Source organism: Xiphophorus couchianus, chromosome 8, assembly GCF_001444195.1.
Source record: "Xiphophorus couchianus chromosome 8, X_couchianus-1.0, whole genome shotgun sequence".
Lineage (NCBI taxonomy): Eukaryota > Metazoa > Chordata > Actinopteri > Cyprinodontiformes > Poeciliidae > Xiphophorus > Xiphophorus couchianus.
The window spans coordinates 20438043-20460801 of NC_040235.1; the positions used below are offsets into that span (position 1 = coordinate 20438043).

A 22759-nucleotide genomic window follows, 5' to 3' on the forward strand; every position below is an offset into this window, starting at 1 on the left:
TATAAAAGAGAGAAAATACCTTGTTTTCACTTTGTAGCAGCTTCCTCCAGACTAGTTAACCCTGGGACTCTGCAGGAATGAGGAGAAGGAAAAATATTAACTGCTTTCCAAAAAAAATAGCCAAAGATCAAAAACAAAACATCTTCAGAGTTTCTGCTGATGATTGATTAAACTGGAACAGAACTGCACTATTATTGCATAGCTGCACAAAAACATTAAATGATTCCCAGTAATATAATCCTATTGAACTATTACATTTATATTGTTTTTTTAATTGTTTTTTTTTGTTTTTTACCTTAAATAACAATTCTATTTAAAAACAAAATTGTGAGAAGAAGAATGTTTACTGCAGGTCTGAGTGTCTCTGGGTATCTTTCATTTTTACCTCTGCTGTTGTAGAAATGTTTGCAAAGTAAACAAAGCAGTGTTTATGTAAAAATGTCTCATAAAATTCCAGCATAAAGGTCAAATTATTTTACTTCTAAGCCATAAGGGAATATAATAAAAGGAATATGCGGTTCACTTTTGTGTTGCATGTCTTAGACCTCATGTGGAAATTAGATTTGGACAACTTGCATTTTATTTCATAGATGCAAAAATAGACAAAATCAGATACTGAAATACCCGCATGCTAATTTACTGTTAACTGGTTTACATGAAAATCAGCCAAACATGGAAGCTTTACAATCGATTAATAAAACAGCTAATTGCAAGAAATTGTGGTTGTTTTTTTTTTTTGTTTTTTTTTTTTTTACTTCATTCAGTTGGTGAAGTAAGAAAGGCTGCAATTGAAATCAAACAACAGAATCAGATGGAGTGGCAGCTGTACAAACTGAGAGAGCAAACATCAAAACAGGAAAAGGATGCTGCAGTTCTGTCGGTGACTTCTGAGGCAGAACTGAATATATTTGAGACTGAAAAGTGACAGTTAACACAATGAACCAAAACATCAAAGCAGAAAGTCTCGGGGCTCTGCATAAGAGGTGTGCCGCATAAAATCTGTTATTTTTGTAGGTTTGTAGTTTTAACTGAGTAAACCGCTCAGATGTTTCTGCAAAACTAGCTGCAGTCGGATAACCGATGCATTTCAATTTCAGGAACGTGTTCGGTTTTGCACCGTCTGTCCGTAGTTGCCCCTGATTTATTTATGTTTTTACCTTCCTCTGTAAAAACCTATTCTCTTAATTTCTTCAACACGCTGGGTGAAATTACAATGTTTCCCCCCCTGCTACTATCAGTAGGTCACAGTCTATGTTCTCACATATGTCAACTGTTTTCTCTGATTCTTCTCCAAGGTGTAAGTGTAACCTCCACGCCTCCCAGTGCCTGCTGACTGAGGGGAACCTCCAGTGCCAGTGTGAACACAATACCACCGGGCAGGACTGCCAGCGATGCAAGAAGGGCTTCAAAGCCAAGTCCTGGAAAGCAGGTTCCTACCTGCCAGCACCAACTGGAACCCCCAACACCTGTACGTACTTTGTTGCACACTCGAACAAAAGTGATGTCGAGACATGCGGTGGTTGTAAATTTCCTTTACTTTCCTTTTTATCTGAAAATACAAACAACGTTCATAAATCCAACGTGCGTCACACTATGGCTGCCATGTTCTACTGAGCTTCTTCAACACAGAAACTTCGCTTCGCTGTCTCCACTGAGATAATCATATCTCCGTTATTAATACAGCAACATACATTTATGAAACTACCACTTCATGTTACAAACATACAATGACTTTTGGTAACTTTTTCTCTACTTCGGCTTACCTGAAAATACAAACAATGTTCATAAATTCAAAGTGTGTCACACTATGGCTGCTATGTACTACTGAGCTTCTTCAACACAGAAACTTAGGACCCAAGGCTGCCCTAAGCGCCTGTTCAAAACTGATGCCTTTCTAAACTCATTTCCCTCTCATCAGCCAGAATAGTTACCAACATATATATGATTGTTCAGCTTAACATGGACAATGAAACACAATGCTTTTTAATAACAAAAACAAAATATTCATAGGAAAGAGAATAGAATCATATTTTAATGGAAGGGGGGTCCTTAAAGTCCCCAGCAGCTGGTTCCCCACAACTTGCTTCACGCATTGTGCGCTTATCCAATTCACGGTGGAGGCAGTTCTGGTCAGATGTTTGCGTCCACACATCACGAGATAAAGCGTCATACATTTTGGGCTATTGATAGTTTATTTCAAGGGTTAGCATTTTCAGAATGGAATGATTTTTAAAAATACAAATTGGGAACAAGTTATAACCCCTCAACCCCCCAAAAAATATACCAAGGTTGAAAAATATACAAAAATCTTATAAATCATTGAAAGTTTCAGGTGAATTTTATGGAGGGTTTTCAGTGGTTTTTAGTATCAAACCCCTGAAACAAGCCTGGGGGAATATTTGGCGACTCTTTATGGTGGATCTGGTATCAGAAGGGTTATGATCTCAATTTACCAACTTTCAACAAAAGTTTAAACTGTTGTTAGTTGCTAATTAGAACTTGGTTAGTGTTTTTTGCCCTTTTGGAAGGCACAAATGTTTCCAAGTTTTAAAGATCTACAGTAAGTGTTCATGCTAGGTAAAGTTGGACAATGTAGAGATATTTTTTTATTATATGGTCCAGCATTACTCTTTGTGAAAAAGTCCCAAAGCATGATGCTACCACAACCAAGCTTGATCATTAATACAATTTTCCTAAATGTGTTAGGATGAACTTGATTAGTCTAAAAGTTCTTCTCGTCTATGTAGCCAAACAACTCAATCTTTTTCTCATCTGATATTTGAGCTTTTTTCCCAGGATGCATTTTGCTCATCCATGCGGAAAGTTGGGTGGAGAGGCTTCCTTGTTGGTCGTCTTGCTCTCACTCCATGACAATCTAAATCTCACTTCACCACAACTCTGGTGTTTTAACAATTTCCAGCACGAGATAGGCTCGAGCCGAAACATTTACTGTGTTCTTCATGAACATGTAAACTTTTTCCTTTTGTCTGAAGGTGACAGCTCAGGTATCCATCAAGACCAAAAAAAGTGGTGACACATTAGAAAAACTCAACTCCTGCATGGATATTTAAACTGATGATCTTAGAATTTGACTCCGAATGTTTTTGACAAACGTTTATAGATCTGCAGTTCTCCACACATCTCACGTAGTTTCTTTGATTTTCCCATTATAGAAGAATTGGTCAGCGCTGTCAAAAATATTTTCTTGTTGTTGGTAAAGAGAAAGTGCCAGCTGCACTCAGTTGTGGTTATTAATGAGAAGTTAGACCTTGGCCTTTTCAAGGCGAAATTTATTTTACTACAGACACAGATAGGTTCTGACAATAACAAGATAAATGTGTAAATACTTTAATGTGTAAAAAAGTGAAATAAGAAAGAAGTTTTACAAAACTAATTTCTCCATTTATAGTTGATATTTATATTTATATCTGCTGTACAAGCTAGCATTAGCATTACTTTATAGCTAGATGCCAGAGAAAGTTAGAAATGTACTAATTAAAAACTCCCAAACATTGTAGGACTGTTTGGGTTTTGTTTTTACTACAATGTAACAAACTTGTAGGTCAGACATTTCTCAAATAATTCCTAAAATTACAACTGATATAATGAATTTTTATGGCTGCTGTAAGCCACAGATATAGATATAGCATTTGCTAATTACAACATACTTTTGTGAAAAAGCCCCAAAGCGTGATTCAGACTGATTTCTGAAGTTCAAATGATTGAACTTTGTTGTACTCTGCTAAGCCTTCATGTTATCTGGTTCAAGTCTTGCTCTCTCACAGGCTGAATGAACCAGAAACAAATAGTGCTTAAATTAATTCCAAGTCAAGACCGTGAACTTTGTTTTAGAGGGTTTACTGTAGAACAATTGATGCATTAATTGTGTCTTAACAAGCCATCATTGAATTCAGAATAATTCTTATGTAAGAGTTGACATTCATTAGTTTTGTCTCATAAAATAATTCAATGTTTAAAGATTTTGAATGACTTTTTTGCTCCATATTGGACTGATGAATGTACAGTAGGCGTTGCTATGACTCTCAGCTCCTGAATGAAAAGTAGAACCAGAAGAACAGGCTGAAAAGAAAGAACGGTTTGAAAGATTACGAGGACACTAGGCTCTGTGGAGTTTCTGTGACCTCCTTGCAGAGAGCAGATCAGGGATGTGCAACAGCACAGCGGTGTGTGAGGAGGAAATCCTTTTGGAGAGAGTAACCAGGCACAGCAGCTAGCTATGATAAAATAATAATCTAGGGCAGCCCCTCCCCACTTTTCTGCTTTTACACTGCCACACTCTTTATGCAATAAGAGAAACACCAGTGGAGACGCACACACTTTTACATGCACCCACACTGCAGAAAATTGTCAGTTTCTCCTCCCTCCTTTCTCCACTATGCTGTTGTTTCCAACTTACTTATATTAGTACTGACACACACCTTCAGACCTCACCCCTGGCCTTTTAAAACTCTTGGATCCCATTAGTGGCATTTAAAAATTTAAATGTTTGCAGCTTCCGCTTGGTTGCAATAGAAAGCAAAACGGCCATAGCTTGAAAAAGACATAATGCATTAAACATCACAAAACTAAATCTAAATTTAGTTGAAAAATAAGCTTTATTTGAGGGTGGAAGGGGGGGAAAGCAAATAAGAAAGACACTTTGCTGGGGAGAACAAACACATGAATCTGGGAAAAAGGAAAATATGGGATGAGGGGGAAGACAGTTCAGATCCTGTAATTACTCTGAGACGGTGAGAGGTGGTCTTCTGCAATCCTTATTTTTCTTAGCAATTTTCCCCCACCTGTGTCTGATAAATGAGCCAGAGTCAAGTCTTTAGGCAAATTGAATGCATAAATAAACAAGTTCTCATCTCCGCTTCCTTTTTTTATTCTCTTTCAGGTACAATTGCTGGTTCCCCCTCCGGTTCTAGTAAGTAATAATGCAAAGCAAAGCAGAAGATGTGCTACTCATTTCTGCCTCTCTTCCCCGCTCGCTTCTTATCCCTTTTCTGTTGCACTGAAATTTTGAAGTTAACCATCTATTTTTTTTCCATCTGTATCCCTGCTAAACTCCACCTCTCTCCCCTGTGATGTTCAGCTGGCTCTCTCCAGTTGCTCATTTCTTTTATTTTTTATTTTTTCCCCCCACATCTCTACACTTGGTGAGCCCTTGGAGCTTCATTATTAATAGATCTCTCTGTCGCCACATCCTTTCATCACAGAACATCACACTAACCTGCACAGAAGGAATTCTTCCACATATCTGCTTTTTATATTTAGACTAATGACAGTTTGTCGCTGATGGATTGAAGGAAGGAGGAACGAGAGGAGGGGGGCTTGTGCATATGTCGGTGCATGGAGCAGCAAAACAGAGCCGAGAGAGAACAGAGGGAGCAATTGGAGATAAGGATGTGGGCATATGTTAGTTTGTAGTAATGCAGTGTGATTCAGGGTGAGGAGCGAGGGAAGGCAGGAATAAAAGGGAATTTGATTAGGGATTCTCTCTGTGGAGAGGCTCTCAGCCTCCGAGCTGTTAGACAGAAGCGATCGGCAAAGTGGCAACTTCTACCCTGACAGCACTGGGCTTTCCTCCACATGGCCCGACAGTAAGAGACGAGTGGATGCATGGGTAAACTTAACAATTGGACCAGGCTGCAGAGAGCTACTCTAAAGCGACCTCATTTGACAATCAAGACACAACTGAGTGATTTATTTGAGCAAATAATGGCTTTGATCAAATATTCTTGATGACTGTGTGGTGTTAGCTGTGGAGAACCAATTTCAAACTCACAGATTCAGTTTTAATTCAATGGCATGGAGACTTTTAAATGGGATTTTTTTCTATTTTTGAAAAGAATCTGTCTCTGAGATTGCAACACCGGTGTTCCAACAGTAGGTGTACAAAACGTCAGTGTTGATAACATTGAAGGAGTTCCTGAGTCAAGTTTTTGTTTTACCTTAATTTTTAATTTTCCTCTCAGCCAATGACGTTTTCAACTTACTAACCTCATTATGAGTTTAATGAGTCAACAGCAGTGTTTTGGGGATTCTAGTGTAGAAAGTGAGAGTCGACTCTCAAGACGTCATCATTTTCATTTTTAACAATCAGGATATTCGATCCACATGAACACATCACAAACAGTTTTAAAAAATATTTGCCATTTGTCCCCAAAACATCAGTTGCGAACAGAGTAAACCATCTCTGATTTGCAAATTATCACCTCTTTACCATCACACTGTATGTTTTCTTTTTCTGGAAATGAAGATAGGAAAAAGGGTGAGGATGACGTTGAAGCTGAAACTGAAGCAACAGTCATCTCTGAAGCTGAACGGTCACCGGCCGTTACACATGAGCCTTTAAGTTCTCCTTTGGAAGGTGTGAAACGTAGTTTAGCTGTAGATAGAGAACCAAGTAGATTTTCCTTTTTACTGTAAAAAAAAAAAGTAGCGGAAGCCTAACCCCATAATGTCACTTCAGTCCTGTCTACTAGTGTACACCAGCAGACATGTAGTTCTAGTTACACCAACAGTTGCACACACTGCAGAAAAAAAGTGTCTGTTATTTAGTCCTAAAACAGCAAATCTACCTTTGCATGAAGGTCACAGCAACAGAAGCCAAGTGCTTTTGTGATTTTGCAACAATAAAATGCTTAAGGCTATTTTTTTTTCCTCTTAAGCTCCCCCTCTTTAAGATTCTGACACTTACTTCACCAATATTTCTTAAAGAAGTGCTTCAGTATTTTGGGAAACATTCGTCTCCATGTCAGGGAGCTGGAACAGATGATTGACAACGCTCTCATGTCTGTTTCTCAGATATGATGCAGCAGACAGCAGCTGTTTAGCTCATCCAGACACTGAAAACAACAGAACACAGCAATCCTGGCCTACAAGACAATGAGACACTTTAGGTTAACCTTTCCTTGTTTTGCAGTCAATATGAAACATATTATGGAACCAATGAGGAGATGTCTGTTGGCTCGGCACTGCCACAGCTTGGAGAAATCATTGACTGCACAAAAACTCCTAGGAGTATAGTTTATAGAGATTTCGTTGAGATTATTAGAGTAATTTAAAACTGGGTTAATATGTGAGCTTCAGAGTGGACAATTTCAGTTCTTGGTCATATGCTACACTGACTTGTTGATTAGCTTACAAAGAAATATGTTCTCAATTTTGTACAAGTGACAGTGCCAGAAGTTTGAAAACATTCATGGCCATAAATGTCAAATAAAGGTGTCTTTTTTTTATCTCAAGGTGAAATTATCACACCATGATTTTATAAACAAGAACTGACTTCATTCATTTGAGTTTAATGTGAAGTCCTTCCAATCAACACAGGGACATAATTATGGATGTCAGCTAAAATCTACTCGCATCCTATTAGTCTTTGGTTTACTGCATCTTGGGAAGTTGCAGAGAAACCCCTATCTTTTGTAGCCATCATAGTTCTCTCTTATCAGACATGGTAGTGTTCCTTTAAATCATTTGGCTTCCTGGAATAGACCTGGCTTTCAAGAATAGTCCATAAACTCACTTATTTTCCCATTTGGCGCTATTCCGGGAATAACATGTTCAGCTGCTTTATCAATTCCCAAACCAGCTTTGATCTGTGTTCGGGTATATGGTCCTGTTGGATCACCCAATCTCACCAGAACTGTCACACACACACACACACACGAAAAGAAATTGCTTTGGATGTTTCAAAACAATCCAAGCAAGTCAGAGATTCACTCCCAACTAAGATGTTGGCGCACCATTCTTCTCGGGGGATGAAAAAGTGGCAAACATATGGAATAAAAATCATCACACAAAACTTGAATCGCCTCTGCTCCAATTAGACCAACCAGGAGGAGATTTATTCAGCACATCTACATAAACATTACAAACTCCCTAATTACAGCAAATCTTCCACAAAGCTCCCACTTTTTAATGGTTACATGACCTTTTATAGGACTTCATACCTACTGGGGTGCATTTAGATGTTTCGACCAATGATGTCCTCTCCTTCCACTTGGCTCATTTCATACTGGAGTTTCATGAACAAATCATCCACAGATGGGAGATTTCAAAGCCGACTGTGTAATAGCTTAAGCACTTTAAGAGTTTCTGTCTCTGAAATTCACTCGGATGACTTTAAGCTGTGAAGAGTGAAAACATAAAGAGGCAAATTGATTATGTGTACTGATTAGTTTTTAACTTGCTAGTGACCTGATACATCAACATGTACACCCCAACACACATACATTCTCATAGCTAATATATGTAGTAAATTGTAATAATCTGCTCTTTTAAGTTTGGGAGTAGGTAAAACAAAAATGAGTACATAGGTGTTCCAAAGTGGAAAGTTGAAAGTTTGACGTTTCCCTTTATTTGATCATGATAGCGATCATGGTATATGGTGGCTGCATATACAAAAACAATGCCCAGAAGGAAGCCCAACGTTGAAAATTAAGAAAGACTCTTTATTTTTTTTTTCTATCAGTCCAAAATATCTGACCACTTTAATAAGTGACATGAATTTTTCTCCTTCTGGATGTTTAAGTGATGCAGTCACATTGTAGCAGGAACTTCCTACACATTTGTGACAAATCCAATGTGTGCTCCTGTGGACATGCTTATAGACTCTGACAGTCAGGGTGTTTGTGTCGGTGCAGAAATCATACATAATTCATCCTCCAACTTACTGGAGGTCTTAGGCTGAACATTGACCGTTTCTAAGGCTATTTATATCCCTGACATTAATGTTAGATGGGGATTGTCCTGTCTTGAAAGCTGGGTTGTCAAAGTGTTGTGGATATTCAGACTTTATTTGTTCTGACTGACTGATCTGAAACAACCCCCGGAGAGATGGGAAAAGTTTCTGTCAGCTGCCTCAATGTACAGTAAAGTGGTCTTTAAAGCCCTTAAAGCCCAGCTTGCCTTCATACTAAATTAAAAACCTGCCATCTTGGTAAGCAGCTGCACCTTTAATGCCGTGCCAAAACGGAAGTCAAAACGTGGGATGCGCTTGGATTTCCACATCAACGTGATGTCATCGGACTTTTTCTGGTCTTGAAGGAATCCATTAAGCGTGGGCGTTTTGAACAACGCAGCAGTTTTGTTGTTTGGCTGACATCAGGAGGAAACTCAAACGAGTTCAATGATTAGCAATGACTCAGGAGAATCTGACAGGAGCTTCAACTAAGGGGCTCGTGAGCCTTTGAAAGTTCATCATTAAGGACGTCGGCTTCCAATAACATGTACGTTTCAGTGAAACAGAAACATTTTCTGATCTTAAACTACCTACAGAGTGTTTCTTTTTAAGTTGTATGTTTTTGCTGTACCCTTGCAACCTTAATTCAAATATCACATATTGATTTTCTGATTCAGTACCTTTCTGTGTGGAGATTGCATGTACTGTGTGCTGTGCATGCATGGGTTTTTGATGGCTTTCTCCCACAGTCAAAAACGTGAGTGTTTGTTTAAGGAGTCTCTCTAGCTGCCCCTTGTAGAAAACTTATGAAAACTAAGGTGTGTATTTGTACTCAGACCCCTTTACTCTGACATACCTAAATAAAATCCAGGGCATCTTATTAGTTTCGGTTTGCAGTGTCATGTAGACGCACTGCGAACATGGGGAAAAGAGTAGGAAGTTTAGACTTTTCAGACAAAATACTGTTTTGGACAGAACAGCTCCTGTACGAAACATTGTGGTGGCAGCATGATGCTGAGAGTTTTTCTTCAACAGGGATCGCAAAAGATTTGAGCCAGAGGAGGAGTTTCATGACCCCAAACTTACAGCTGCAGCTACATTTAGACCAAAGCATGTTAGTTTTCAGATGACCCAGTCAAAGTTCAGATCCAAATCCAATTGAGAATCTGGAAGATCTGGAAACTGATGTTCACAGACACTCCCAGTTTGACTCAGATTGTGTAACAGACAAAAAAAAAGTTTAAAAATATGGATATGTATGCTCAGAGAGTTAAAAAGAAAAAAACGTTAATTCTAGAAACATACATGTTACGAAATAACTGTATTTAATATAAGTAGCTCAAAGGGTCCAGCTGTCCTTCTGGGACACCATAATGAAAACTCCTATCCAATAGCGAACTTGTACTGCTACCTTTTTAAAAATCTTAGGCTTAGAGGAGTGTATTTAGGTTTTAGCCTGACCCTGTTGTATGTAAACCCCGTTTTTGTGTGTGTGTGTGTGTGTGCATGTTTAGATTTATGGCAGGCATATGGTGCAGTTCAGTGGAACCCATAAATCATCTCCATCTCCTCTGTGTCCTCCCGGGGATCTGAGGTCTTAGGTCCCATTCTCACCAAGTGGCCGCCACTACTGTTTGCACACGCACACTCTACAATACACACACACCCACGCCAACACACACACAACACACTGACATGCCAAGCTTTTATGCTGCTGGGTAGCTAAGGTGCTATGATGTCTATAAGTAGTTCACTTTACACCATTAATTATCTTAAATGACAAAAAAACTTTAATGTCTCATCTTTTCTGAAGCTTCAAGGTATTCGACCAGAATTGGAAGTTAGAAAATAATTGTAGCATCATATTATGGATGGATTTTATTTCATATCTTAATATTTTCTGGTTGGACGGGAAGGAATAATGAAAAGCGAAGGGATTTGTCGTTTGTTTAATGTTATGACTGCTGCCTGCCCAGAAGTATCTATGAAATCCTTACAGCAAACAGTATGTGTTAGACAGCCATGTCATAGTACTCGCATCCTTTGTCTTGTCTCTGCCCCAGTTACATCAGTGAGCACGCTCAGAGGATTAGCGATCTATTGGCAACAAGAGTCTGATCCACCGGGCACGCATCTCATTGGTCAGTCTGGACAGATGGGTGTAGGCATGGTGGGGGGTTTCAGGTCATAGTGACCCAATCCGTGAACCCTGTCATAAATCTACAAGCCCCGACCACATGGCCTTCACGTGACCACCGTTTTATTTTTCATCCAAAATCTGGTACTTAACAAGAGCTTCAAAATGCACGGTCATGTGGTCGGGCACGTGCGGAAAAGTGTGCGAACACGGGCTGGTGTTCACACGGCTCTCTTCAAATCCTTGAATTTTCACAAAAACCAACCTCGGCTCCAGTTATCGACTGATTGGATCATGGCTTGAAAATCATGTGACACATTAACAACATCCATGCTGTTTGACTTCCATTAAGATTTCGTGCAGATGCTAACAGATCCTGAATCACAATGGCTTCATTATTGCCAAGCCAAATCAGCGTCTCACACTCTTGTAACAAATGATGAGAATGCTAAGACTGACAAGTGACATTTAGGCATTATTTACACTTTCTTAGATAATTTTAGAAGAAGTGATAAATCATCTCATTATATGCAAATCCATTTGTGAGGAGGACACCTAGACGTGTGTAAGCACATGAACTGAGGGGATGCGTTCGGCGTCGTGTGTGTGCAGTAGGTGCATGTGTGTGTGTGTGTGCCAGAGAGACTGTGTCATCATGGGACTGTTAGTGAGTCCATTTTGACAGATGGGTGCATTTCTACAGGATTAAGATGGATATCAGTTCAGACTGTTGATGCCGTCCATGAGAGAGCAATGGTGCTGTCAGATGGATGGAAACAAAACTTTTATTTTGCATTTTTCTGTGCATGCAGAGGATTCGGACCTCAAAGTCCCCGCTGCTGAGGTTGGAAATTCACTTTTCAGTTCTCTAAACCCTCATCATCTTGATAAAAGTGAAGGTAGGCACGACGCATAGAACCTGCCCCAGATAATTTAGTTGTGCTTTAGTGTTGTTCCACTACAATAGATAATTGCACACTAAAAATTGCTGGGTTAAAAATAACCTAAGTTAGGTGGTATAGTTGTGCTCAAAGTTATTCCTACACCTTACAGAGTCAGATTTAAGACAATCTTTAGTTTTTACAAAGAATCTAAAGATTAGGGTGATGGGAAGGGGGCCTTCCTTCCTTAAAAACTTGGAGCTTTTAAATACCGGCGGAACGTTTAAAAAAAAAAGTGCCCAGAGATAATAAGGATTTTGTTGCTTTGAAAAAATTAAGCCAGCAGTTTTTGGTGTGTGTCTGTGAGTTTTATGATCTGCAGAAATATTAGTGAATGTAGAACACGTAACCTGCTTGCTCAACCGTTTTTTGCCCCCTCCTCTTAGTTTGCCCATTAGCCTTTTGTGCTTTTTAGCTTTGTGTTCTGAAAACTTTCGAAGAACAATAAAATATTTTCAGGCATAAAATTATAGAACCATGCAGTGTATTTAGTGTAGCAACTCCAATGTATGTACAAAACAGAATATGGTAGTAATTTTGAATTAATCTTTGTTATGTAATGGAAGACGAGCGTAATTATCGAATTAGATTCTGTTACAGACGCCATTATCTAAATGCAACTTAAGTTACACAGTGTGAAGAGGAAATTCTTGATCGATCTGGCTGACACTGACAGACAAAAAAATAAATTCGGAGAAACATCTACCCATATTATCAACCAAATAGAAGAACTGCAGTCATAAATAAATATCCTATGGTAATGAAGAGACATGATTAAAAAAAGATAATATCAGATGTGCTACCTATAACAGAAAAAGAAATGTATTTTTTATTTTTGCAGGTATTTATACAATCAGTTAATAGAAATTTCAGTGAAGCAGGATTAGAGAGAGAGTTTCATGAGCTCCAAATACAAAAAAACCCATAATCTGTTAGTGGTACTTGAACAAGTTAACAGGGAAGGGGCATTTTTGTGTGTTGAGCTGAGAGAAATGTGGCATATGTAGAGTGCAAAATATTAAGGAAGTAAATAAAAACATAAATAAAATAGTACTGTATCTAAAAGGCTATTTGCGAGGAGATATACTTTTGTAGTTTCGAAGACAAATACCTATCAATACAAACATTAAACATGATTGTATTCAGTAGGAAACATAGTGATGCCTCCTAAAAAAGAGAATTTATGGATACAAATGATGGTTTTCATTGGTTCTCAGCATAGTGAGAATTTAAGCATACACAGTCCAGTGTATGACTGGGTAACACCACAATGAATGATATTGTATTTTTTATTTTTATTTTACAATCACGTCAACAATGGTCACACCCCTAACACGCAGAATGTTTGTAAGCTGAACAGTATTTCCAGCAGTGAAAGGGTTGTGAAACAGCTTTTGAATTTAGCCTATCTCAGCAGTGTGAAATCACACTTTCATTGTGTGTTCTCACTTTCTGCGTGCGGGCGTGTGCATGTGTGAATTAGAAAAAGAAAAGCTAGGCTTTCTTCAGATAAACAATCTGAGGCAGCATCTCTTATGCTAATGCCTTAGCTTGCTCATTCCTCATTGCATTTACATTCTCTGTCCTCCTGCACCTGATTCAACAGACAGCAGAGCTCCAGCGCCAGAAAGCAGATTTACAGAGGGCTCAGTCCCTCAAACGCACCACGCGTTATCCACCCACACTTCATCTGAGCCTCCGCTGGTACGGATGGGGCAATCTGACCCGCTTTCTGTCAGAACGGAGCTCCATCCTCCTTCGTCGTCATCTCCGCCGGGGGAGAACGGAGTTTCCCCGCCACGGGAGTTCACTCGTTCAGAAACAGTCCCTGAGCTTTCACATCTGTCCCACCCTGTTCCAGAAGGTTCCTCTCATCACTCTGTCACCAATCATCATCATCATTACATAGAAGAGACTACTGTTAAAGTTCAGGATCATTCAAGCCTAACTGACGGAGGTAAGGCACACCATTGACTAGGCTAATCAAAATCTGACTTGGGGGATCATTTTCCAACAAGGCTGCTTTATTTTGGGATAATTTTTATGTTATACTGCATCATCTCACATGTCAGAGGGTATTGTTGAGTTCACTGAGATTTCCTCACTGAGGGTGTGAGGGTGAGCGAGCGTACTGATGAGGGAAAGTTTAATGTGCGATATAGGGAAGTCTTTGAAGGAATGACTTCAGTTGGCATTGTGTTTGCATCATTCAGAGACATTGAGGGGGATTGAGGAACATCAGCCACAGGATCAGAGCCAAGAAAAGACACGAAGACAAAGCAGACGGAATTGGGGCAAAGCCCAACTTAACCTCACCCAGCTGCAGCACATTACAAACATCAGTGTCTGCAGCATTAATGTACAAACTCTGGAAGCATAAATAAAGACGTATTGTATTGTTAGAGGTAACTGTCTGCTGGTTTAGGCATGGTGTCAGCGTGCCTGCGAGGGGGCAGATGAAGAGCTTCATCACCGTCTATCCTTACAAAGCCCGACCGACTCTCACACACCCCTTCGCTTTTAGTGGCTGCAGAATGAGCAAGAACCTGGAATGCCTCCGCTGCCAACGTCTGATGTCAGACAGTTTCGGGGCTGAGCTGACTGAGATTAATCCCGAGAATCATCCTGCCCCCGAGGCAGCGCAGGTTACCGAGATCAAATTCATTTACGCTCTCCGCTGCGCAACGGCAGCCCCCGAAACAACCCGTGATTCAGAATCCCGCTTCGCTACGGCGAGCGAGTGTGACAGATGTGTGAGAAGGCGGGTCTGGTTGGGCCAGAGGAGGACACAATCAGAGAGACGTAGGCAGCGTAAACTTTGATGAGATGCAATGATGGCATGATGCCAGTTGTGTGAAACGGTTCTGGGTGCTGTGAGAACAGCAGCCGACGTCCTGTCTCACCGGAGCCCCGGGGAACGAAGGGAAAAGAGGGAGGGAGGGAGGGGGTGAGAAAAGAGCGAGTGGGCGGGAGGTAGCCTGGAGGGGGATGCACCGCAGGGGAGCAGGATGCTTGCTGAATCCCCCCTATCTGGAAAAAAAAAAAAAAAAAAAAAAACGCACAGCGCCGGCTATAAACACCTCACGGGGGGGAAACACAGATGGAGGCATGCAGCTCTGTAGTCTCTAGCTGTCCGGCAATCATTAGTCCCTCAATGATGTTCATGGTGTGGTCACTCACTTTGATTAGTTATTCACATTTTTGTTAGCAATCATCTCTTTGAGGAAGACTGTGGTGGTTTAACTTAATGAACTGTGCTTTTGTTGATGAAAATGCTTGATCTACATTTAAGTCTGACCAGCAGCAGTCTGACCAAGAGTTTATATTGTATTTCATCTGATACAAAAAGGGTTATAATTATGCACAGAGTCTCAAATGCATACACTGTATGTACTGCGCTCTAATATTTAGTTACATGTCCTTCAGCAAGTTGCAAAGAAATAACTCACTGCTGTGTCTGTCAAGTGGAATTATTCTGGCTGGAAATTTGATCCGTCTTCTTACAAGAAAGGTAGAGTCCCATTAAATTTGCTGGTTTCCTGACATTTAAGCTTTGCTTTCACCATTTCCAGTAGAGTAGAAGGTGAGGACACTACAGAAGCGCAATGATAGTCTGCTTTAGCAGTTCCAAAGCCATGTCGATGTGCATTTCAAATCATTGTCTTGTTGGAAAATTTAATTGTATTCGATTTGAGCTGAATTTGAAAATCATCTTTCTTCATTATTTTACCCACTCATGTTGTTTGCTGCGCCAGTATCATTGGCATCAAAAACATTTACAAGTCTTACCTTGACTCTTTCAAACATACATTTTGTCCTTAGAGAAATGTCCTCTGAACATAGAGCATTCCACAAGAAAGCATTTGATTTCAACATTTAGGCAGCTTCACGTTTCAGATGTGATAGAAGGTGTCTAGTTTGGACAGTGTTTCTTTCTTGGTCAGCTGCCACCTCAGAATACGCTGATGTTATACACCTCGGTTATATTTTTATACAGGCATAAGCCTAGGAGGTTCCTGGATTGTTCTTGAATATCATAATGAGTGAAAATGTGCCACAGCTGGGTGATTCAAAAGAATAATTACCTCAAGCACATATTGAAGCTGGTTTGGAATGGCTAAAGCTGGCTAATATTAAGCCTCTGTAATGGTTGACCTCAGCCTTGTTGGAGATTTATGGGTTTTGCTTAAAAGCATATGCTGTGCCAGTAACCTACCAAATAAGCTTCATCATTTCTGATAAGAAGAGTGGTCAAATATTCAGCCACAACCTTGTTAATTCCTAGAAAAAACTGTGCAGTTTGAAAAAATTCAAACTCGTTCACCTAATTTCTGTTTTGAAAATCCCTTAAAGTTAATGCCGTTGGTGTGTTTCTGTAAACTTTAGACCTGCTTTGTATTAACTAAACTAGTTTCACATCTCTCCTTTTTTGTTGGACTCAATCTGTTAGCCCAACAAGCTTACAGTAGAGGATCTTGGGAGTAATATAAAGCCCTGAAGGAGAAATAGGCAGAGGCAATTAAAAATGCGTTACAATTGGTATGTGTGTGCTAGGTTAGCTGGTATTGATTGGAGATGTTTTGTTCTCATCTCGACACAGGAAAATACATCCGTGAGAAGGCGTTACTGTTTCATAAGCCAGGTATTTTGTGCTTTGTCTAGGTATATTTTGGATAAAAAAGGGGGAACGAACATTCAGACACATTTATGACATTGACATAAAAGCGGGAGCATGTCATACCTTTCACACCCAGAGTGAAAATGAAGCGATGAAGAAACCGCTCAAGCCCCTTTGACTCTCACAGCCCCCCCCCCCGAAGCCCAGGGCTGAGGCCCCCAAAGGGCCGATCCGCTATCTGACAGAGAGGGAGAGATAGAAAGAAAGACAAGAAAAAAGAAAACTAGGTCTTAGCAGGAGGCAGGAAGACAATAGACACCATCAGTAATCTTTAGCCGCTGCAGCATCAGCCTAATTATGTAGTTCGTATCGTTCAGGCTGCAGAGGAAATACCCCACAAGGTCTCTGTTCTTGTTTTGTTGATTATGACTGTGGTTCTTCAGTTTCCCACAAGTCTGTACATGAGAGTCATGGACACAAGGCAACAAGCTCCACTGAGCATGAGCAAGACAGGGAGGAAGAGGAGGACAAAGAGGAATCATCTAAAACGACAAGCATTTCACGTAAATGTAGAGGCAGACTTAACTCTCAGCACAGAACAGTGCGCAAAATAAAATTTTTATTATGGACGTTGACAGCTCAGAGTGAAAAACGACCATATAAAAACTCAAGGTCAGATCTATATAAATTCATCTCTTTGCTGACAAAATAGTCTGTCATTGAGGCAATTTTTGACACCAAGAGCATCATCATAGATTCACTTAGACAGTGACTGAAGCTGATGGGTTCAAAATGAAAAACAGACTTTTAGAGAAAAGGGGGAAAATAAATTTCACCTCCTTTTGAGGACCTTTGTGTAAACAGTATTACTCTGTGATAGGTGCCCACAGTCCACAGCCCCGACACGAGACCCACGGCCACAAACCAACAACTTTATCTGAACATGAAGGGCAGCGGAGAGAGGCGGAGGGACATGCAGAGGCTAACGGTATCCATTTTGTTTGGATGGTAGTTCTTTAATCAGCCGTAGTTTATTGTAATTGTGTAAACATTTGCTCTTGACGTGATTTCATTTGAACTGTGAAGTAGATTTATCAGCAAATCCCTGCATTTATAGCTGTTTGCATTAAACAAATTGAATAAATAACTTTCAACACAGATGCCATTTAAATGACTGCACCAGTTTTATAATTATTAAATCCATTTCTAAAAATGTTTGGGTTTGTGTGCGGCTTCCTCCTTTTTTAATTCCCACTAGATTTTCAATAGTGATCAAGTCAGGCAACTACGTATATTGTCCGATCCAAAATCCTACATTAATTCTTCTGGGACCAAGGTTGTGGTGTATGTCTTGGAGTTTAGATATCAGTAGTCCTTTTAGCATTTATTGTGTGTTACTTTGGAAACTGAAGTCTTCCTGCCAGTCTTTTGCTGTCAATCAGTGGTTTTCTGACGACCTTCCTCCTCAGGAATCATGCAGTTAGCATGTTTGCTTTTTAAGTTTGAGTTCGTGAACTGTGCTTCCAACTGTATCTCTAAGAACATCACGGGGCTTTGCTATCTTTTTGTATCTGTTTATTATTTTTTTCGTGCAAGGAAAAAAAGGAGCTGCAAGGAGCTACATCTCTTTGGATGAACAAACAAATCTAACAATTCAAAATGTTGCAGCATTTCCAAATTGGAAATGATAAAGCATCATATGAACAACTCAGACGAACTTGATTTTGAGGAAAATTTATGTTTTTTGAGAACTCAAATGAGAGATCGAAAGGTAATTTTAGACTTTCCTACTGTTCAAAACCTATGGGAATATTTCAGGGATGTAGTCTTGCTCACCATCACATCATGCAACAGTGGTTGTAAAGCCATCGTTTAATTGCAGACATATAGGCAAAGAGCAAATATTTGTATCTGGGAACCATAAATATACTGAAGCTGCAAATATTTTTCTATCAAGGGGACAAAGTTTGCAGCTGAACTCAGGATAATTATGGAGAACTTAAAAAATAAGTGTCTGGTTTATTTGATGAGCTCTGGTTACAGCTTTCGGAGTCGTTGCCCAGACTGTTACAGAGGATCCATAACTTAACACTAAGTGGGGGCATAAATTGTGTTTGCTGCTGTAAAAGTTATTAGAGCTGGCTATATGCAGCGCCTTGTATTAGCAGCGGCTCAGATTAGGCACTCCAGTGTTTGCTGTCTCACATCATTATCACAAACCAGTTTGTACAGCTATTAAGATAAAAATCTATGTAATCTGGCATTCCACTTTCATTGTCTGATAACAGAAGTCATAAAATAATTAGCTCATTACCAAAATAAGAGTTTTCTGCTGAGCTTATCGGATAAGTTGTCCTTTTTCCGTACAATGATCAACCTACTCAGGTTTTCTTAGATTGAATAATTTCCAGTTTAATCAATCATACACCATGCAGAGGGCAAACTGCTGTAAGGCAACCAAGAAAATTAAAGGAACTATTGAAATACAGTATATAGTCCTGAAATTTCCTTTGCTATTTCAGTTAACCTTGTGATTTTTCAGACCTCCACAAGTCTGAAGAGTATACACATGAAACTCACGGCCACAAAATACCCTCATCTGCGCATGGAGAGAAAGGGAAGCAAACAGAAAATCATGTTGAAATTAAAGGTATCTTTTCACATGTGCAGGCAATATTACCTTGGACACAACAGAACATTTTAATTCTTTATGCTTCTTATAATAATTCTTTTGTGTCAGACCCCCATGCATCTATGGGACACAAACATGAAACTCATGGACACTCAACAAAAACCTCCTCTGGGCACGTAGAAGACAGCAATGATACTGAGAAGACAGGTATTTATGAATCTGAGAATTTGTTTTTAGTGATTAGCTCAGTAGAGAAAAATGAATTCATATGTTTGGTGAAAACCAGTAAAAAATATTTGAGATTTCGCTGAAAACCTTGGTTTGCCAGTTTCCCATATGGCGGAGGGACATGTACATGAGGCTCATTCATCAGCTGGCTTGTCTGAACACGGTGAAGAGCAGCACACAAAGGCAAATCCTCACAAGACAGGTAACCGAATTTCTATATTCACGTTCTGATTGGTTGTTCTGAAATTAGCCTCGTCAGAGACCCTCTTAGGTCACTGCTTGAGTGCGATAAAACAAAAACAAAAGAAATCCTACCTAGGCAAATACTTTTAGTTTTTGGGGGTTTTTTTTATAAATTAATTGCCATAGTAGTTTGTGAATATTTACTTATATAACTGGCCTCAGAGACAGAAAATTGAAACAAATCACTTAAAATCACAATGCCCTAACTTAGAAAAACACATTGCCAGCTTTATGGCTACTAAAAGGGCTGTTGATGTTCAGCTCCCCAGACGGTTTTTCTCATTTTGGAAATAACAATCGTGTCTTGATTGTTTCCAACGAGTTAGAGGGACACGGACATAAGATGCATGGCCACAGAACAACTTTACCTGAACATGAAGAGGGAAAAAACACAAAGTCTCAAACAGGTATGTAACGTAGCAGCTCTGTAGTGTCATGTAGGTACATAATCTCTACCGTAGCAGTAGAAACCAATAGTGGTTAATTTATCAACATGACCTCTAACAGTAGTAAATGACCCCCTGACAGAAAAAAGGCAGGAATGCATCTTAGTGTCAGCTTTCTTCCTGGCTTTGCTTATGACAACGGCAACTGTGATGTGACAGTTTCCCACATGTTTGAGGGACACGCACATCAACCGCATGGCCACAAAACACCCACTTCATCCCAGTCACATGGAGAGAAAGGCCATGAGCACGGGCATGAAGACATAAAAGGTATATTCTTGTTTTAAGAGTTTTTCTCATTTTAAAGCTGTAGCTCTGCTGTCGGTCTTGCCATGCCTGTTGGTGTAACCAGAAACACATTTCTATGTGGCTTCAGGTCTTAGGAAATTCTGATTCTGAAGTAAAATCTTATTTATTCATGAAGTGAGTGTATAGGTTTTTATGTGTGCCAGATATAGATGCTAAGTGTGCACTGGATGAAAGGCGTGTATATGAATGACAAAATAAGTTACTTTTTGCAGTGGGTTTTCATTGGTCCTCTCATGTCATACTAGCTTTGAAAGTTCAATCAGCCATAAACCGTCCACAAGCGCTCCCAAATGGCCAAGTAATATCAGCTTATTCCAACAGAAAGTTGAAGTCTGTCTTGTCAGAAACTTCAAGAATTTAGCATGCTGAGGTGAGTGAATTCTCAACAGGACAGACAGAGTGTTTGAATAGAGTGTCGTGAGATAAAATAATGTTATTGAGTTCAGAAATATCACTTTCAACAGTTTCATAACTTTGTCACACATTAAGTTTATATTCTATTTCTAAACTGCAGCGCTCATACCACTGAATTTGTTGTCATGGCCAAAATTACCAATAGCTGTAAATTGTATTGCATATGCTGCGGTATACCATAGAGAGTTAGGAAATACTTGAGCAGTAACATTTTAAAATGCCTGCCAGGCAGGTGAGTCTGGTGTAGGGATAGAGTGGACGTCCTTAAGCTGGTAGTCTTTGACAAAGTTATTGTAAAAAATATATAGATGTGTTGCTTTTATAGTAATGATTGTGGTGTTTCAGCTCACAGCAGTCATGAAGAAAACATACATCAGGCTCATGGTCATGAAGCAGCATCTGAACACAGAGCAGAGGGTGAAAAATCCCCAGAAAGGCAAGGTATCATTACAGGATGCAACATAAAGCTTAATGCCATCAATGAATGCTTGAACTCTAGTATATTTCTGTGGTAGTCAATGAAAAGTCAACAAAAAAAAAGATTGACTTTGAAAGTCACAATGCTGTAAACATTAGAAGCTTTTAAAAGCTTTTTCTTTTTTTTTATTGTCTCAATATTCATAAAAATCTTAATGTTCCAGTCTTCGACAACCACGAGAATCACAGACACAAAACAAGCTCAGTGGAAAATAGGCAAGAGGAGACTAACAGCACAGGTACCTTGTTTACTTGTGGGGCTGGGGTTGGTTTCTTTATCATTTTATTAAAATTAAAGTTACCAGGGGTTTTATTTTATTTTTCCTCGAGAGAAATAAACATGAACAAACGGGCAGAAAGACACTGAAAGCTTGATGTGAGGACTAAAATATAATTAAGAAATATACAGTTATTTATTTTTCTTATTTTGTTCTTTGCAATCTTGCTGGGTCAGACACACATGGGCACAACACCCAGGGACATGTTAAACCAGCCGGTCATGGGCATGAGGAGCATCCACACAGAACAGCTGAAACTACAGGTATCATCATATAGTTACAGATTGTTTCAATAAACAGACAGAAAAGTTTAAAAATCAAAGTTGGAAAAAATTATTTGCACGTCATGTCATTTTGGACTACGTAAGTTCCATGGATGTTACTGGTGTGGTATTTTACGTCTGGAATAAAAGGTAATTATGCTGTGTGTTGCTAACGATGTTTATCAGTCTCCCATACATCTGAGCGACAGTTTCATGGAACGAAAGGTGAGGCAAAACATACAAAAAGAAAAGCTTTCTGTCATTGTGATCGATCTACAGGTAGAAAAACCGTCCTGTAGCCAGCAGAGTTTCCTTACATCAACACCCGTCTCCCTGTAGTTTTACGTTTTCCATCTTAGTTTTTTTATACACATACATACACTTGGAGCTCCTAACCTCTGTAGTATCCTGAGAACTCACTCATTCAGCGATGTTAGCTCCACCCCAATGAAGTGGATGAGAAATGGAAACATAAAAGTGCAAAGTTCTTTTAATGGATGACATAAGAATAATGTGTTATGTTAGGCCATCACACATCTGAGGAACATTCGCATGGGACTCTGAAGCATCAAACATCATCTCATCATGGAGAGGGCCACATAGAAACACAAGCTGAAAGGAAAGGTACCCTTATTAGTTGTAGTGGTTAGAACTGCATCGGGTGGCTTAGCTTGATGTATGTGGAAGGCCTGAAATGCAAGAGATATACTGTAAGTCACACATGATGTATTTTGTAAATTGGAGCTTTTATTCCTGACACAATGGTTTGTGAGCTCATGAAAGATAATGTGAGATTTTTTATAGTCTGATCTATAATTAACAATTTTTTTATTCATATGTTAGGATGAGTTTTTCTTATTAAAAAGATAACACAACCAAAGCAAAATCCCATTTTGGACAATTTTGGCACATTTACCTCACAATAAATTAATAAATGAAGTTTGTAGGTGTACAGAAAATTTATTTATTATTGCAGTGATTAAAAAAAAGCTATTCCAAAGATTATTTTACATTCTCTAGTCTAAGCCATGGTGAAAATCTACTTTCGCTTTTGTTGATATACTACGTAGTGCTTAAAGGA

At 39.3% G+C, this 22759-nt stretch overlaps 1 protein-coding gene across 2 annotated transcripts in view; it reads left to right on the plus strand.

The window, feature by feature from the left end:
* Nucleotides 1-22759, plus strand: part of ntng2b (netrin g2b) — an 89668-nt gene that overhangs the window by 47345 nt on the left and 19564 nt on the right. For both annotated transcript variants that reach the window (XM_028024767.1, XM_028024768.1), the window contains 15 exons: nt 1296-1468; nt 4901-4930; nt 6266-6376; nt 11642-11728; nt 13377-13727; nt 17269-17376; nt 18931-19038; nt 19129-19227; nt 19349-19450; nt 19818-19898; nt 20097-20207; nt 21006-21101; nt 21302-21376; nt 21592-21678; nt 22204-22302. In XM_028024767.1, coding sequence (XP_027880568.1) covers nt 1296-1468; nt 4901-4930; nt 6266-6376; nt 11642-11728; nt 13377-13727; nt 17269-17376; nt 18931-19038; nt 19129-19227; nt 19349-19450; nt 19818-19898; nt 20097-20207; nt 21006-21101; nt 21302-21376; nt 21592-21678; nt 22204-22302 — 1718 coding nt within the window. The remainder of the gene's footprint in view (nt 1-1295; nt 1469-4900; nt 4931-6265; nt 6377-11641; nt 11729-13376; nt 13728-17268; nt 17377-18930; nt 19039-19128; nt 19228-19348; nt 19451-19817; nt 19899-20096; nt 20208-21005; nt 21102-21301; nt 21377-21591; nt 21679-22203; nt 22303-22759) is intronic.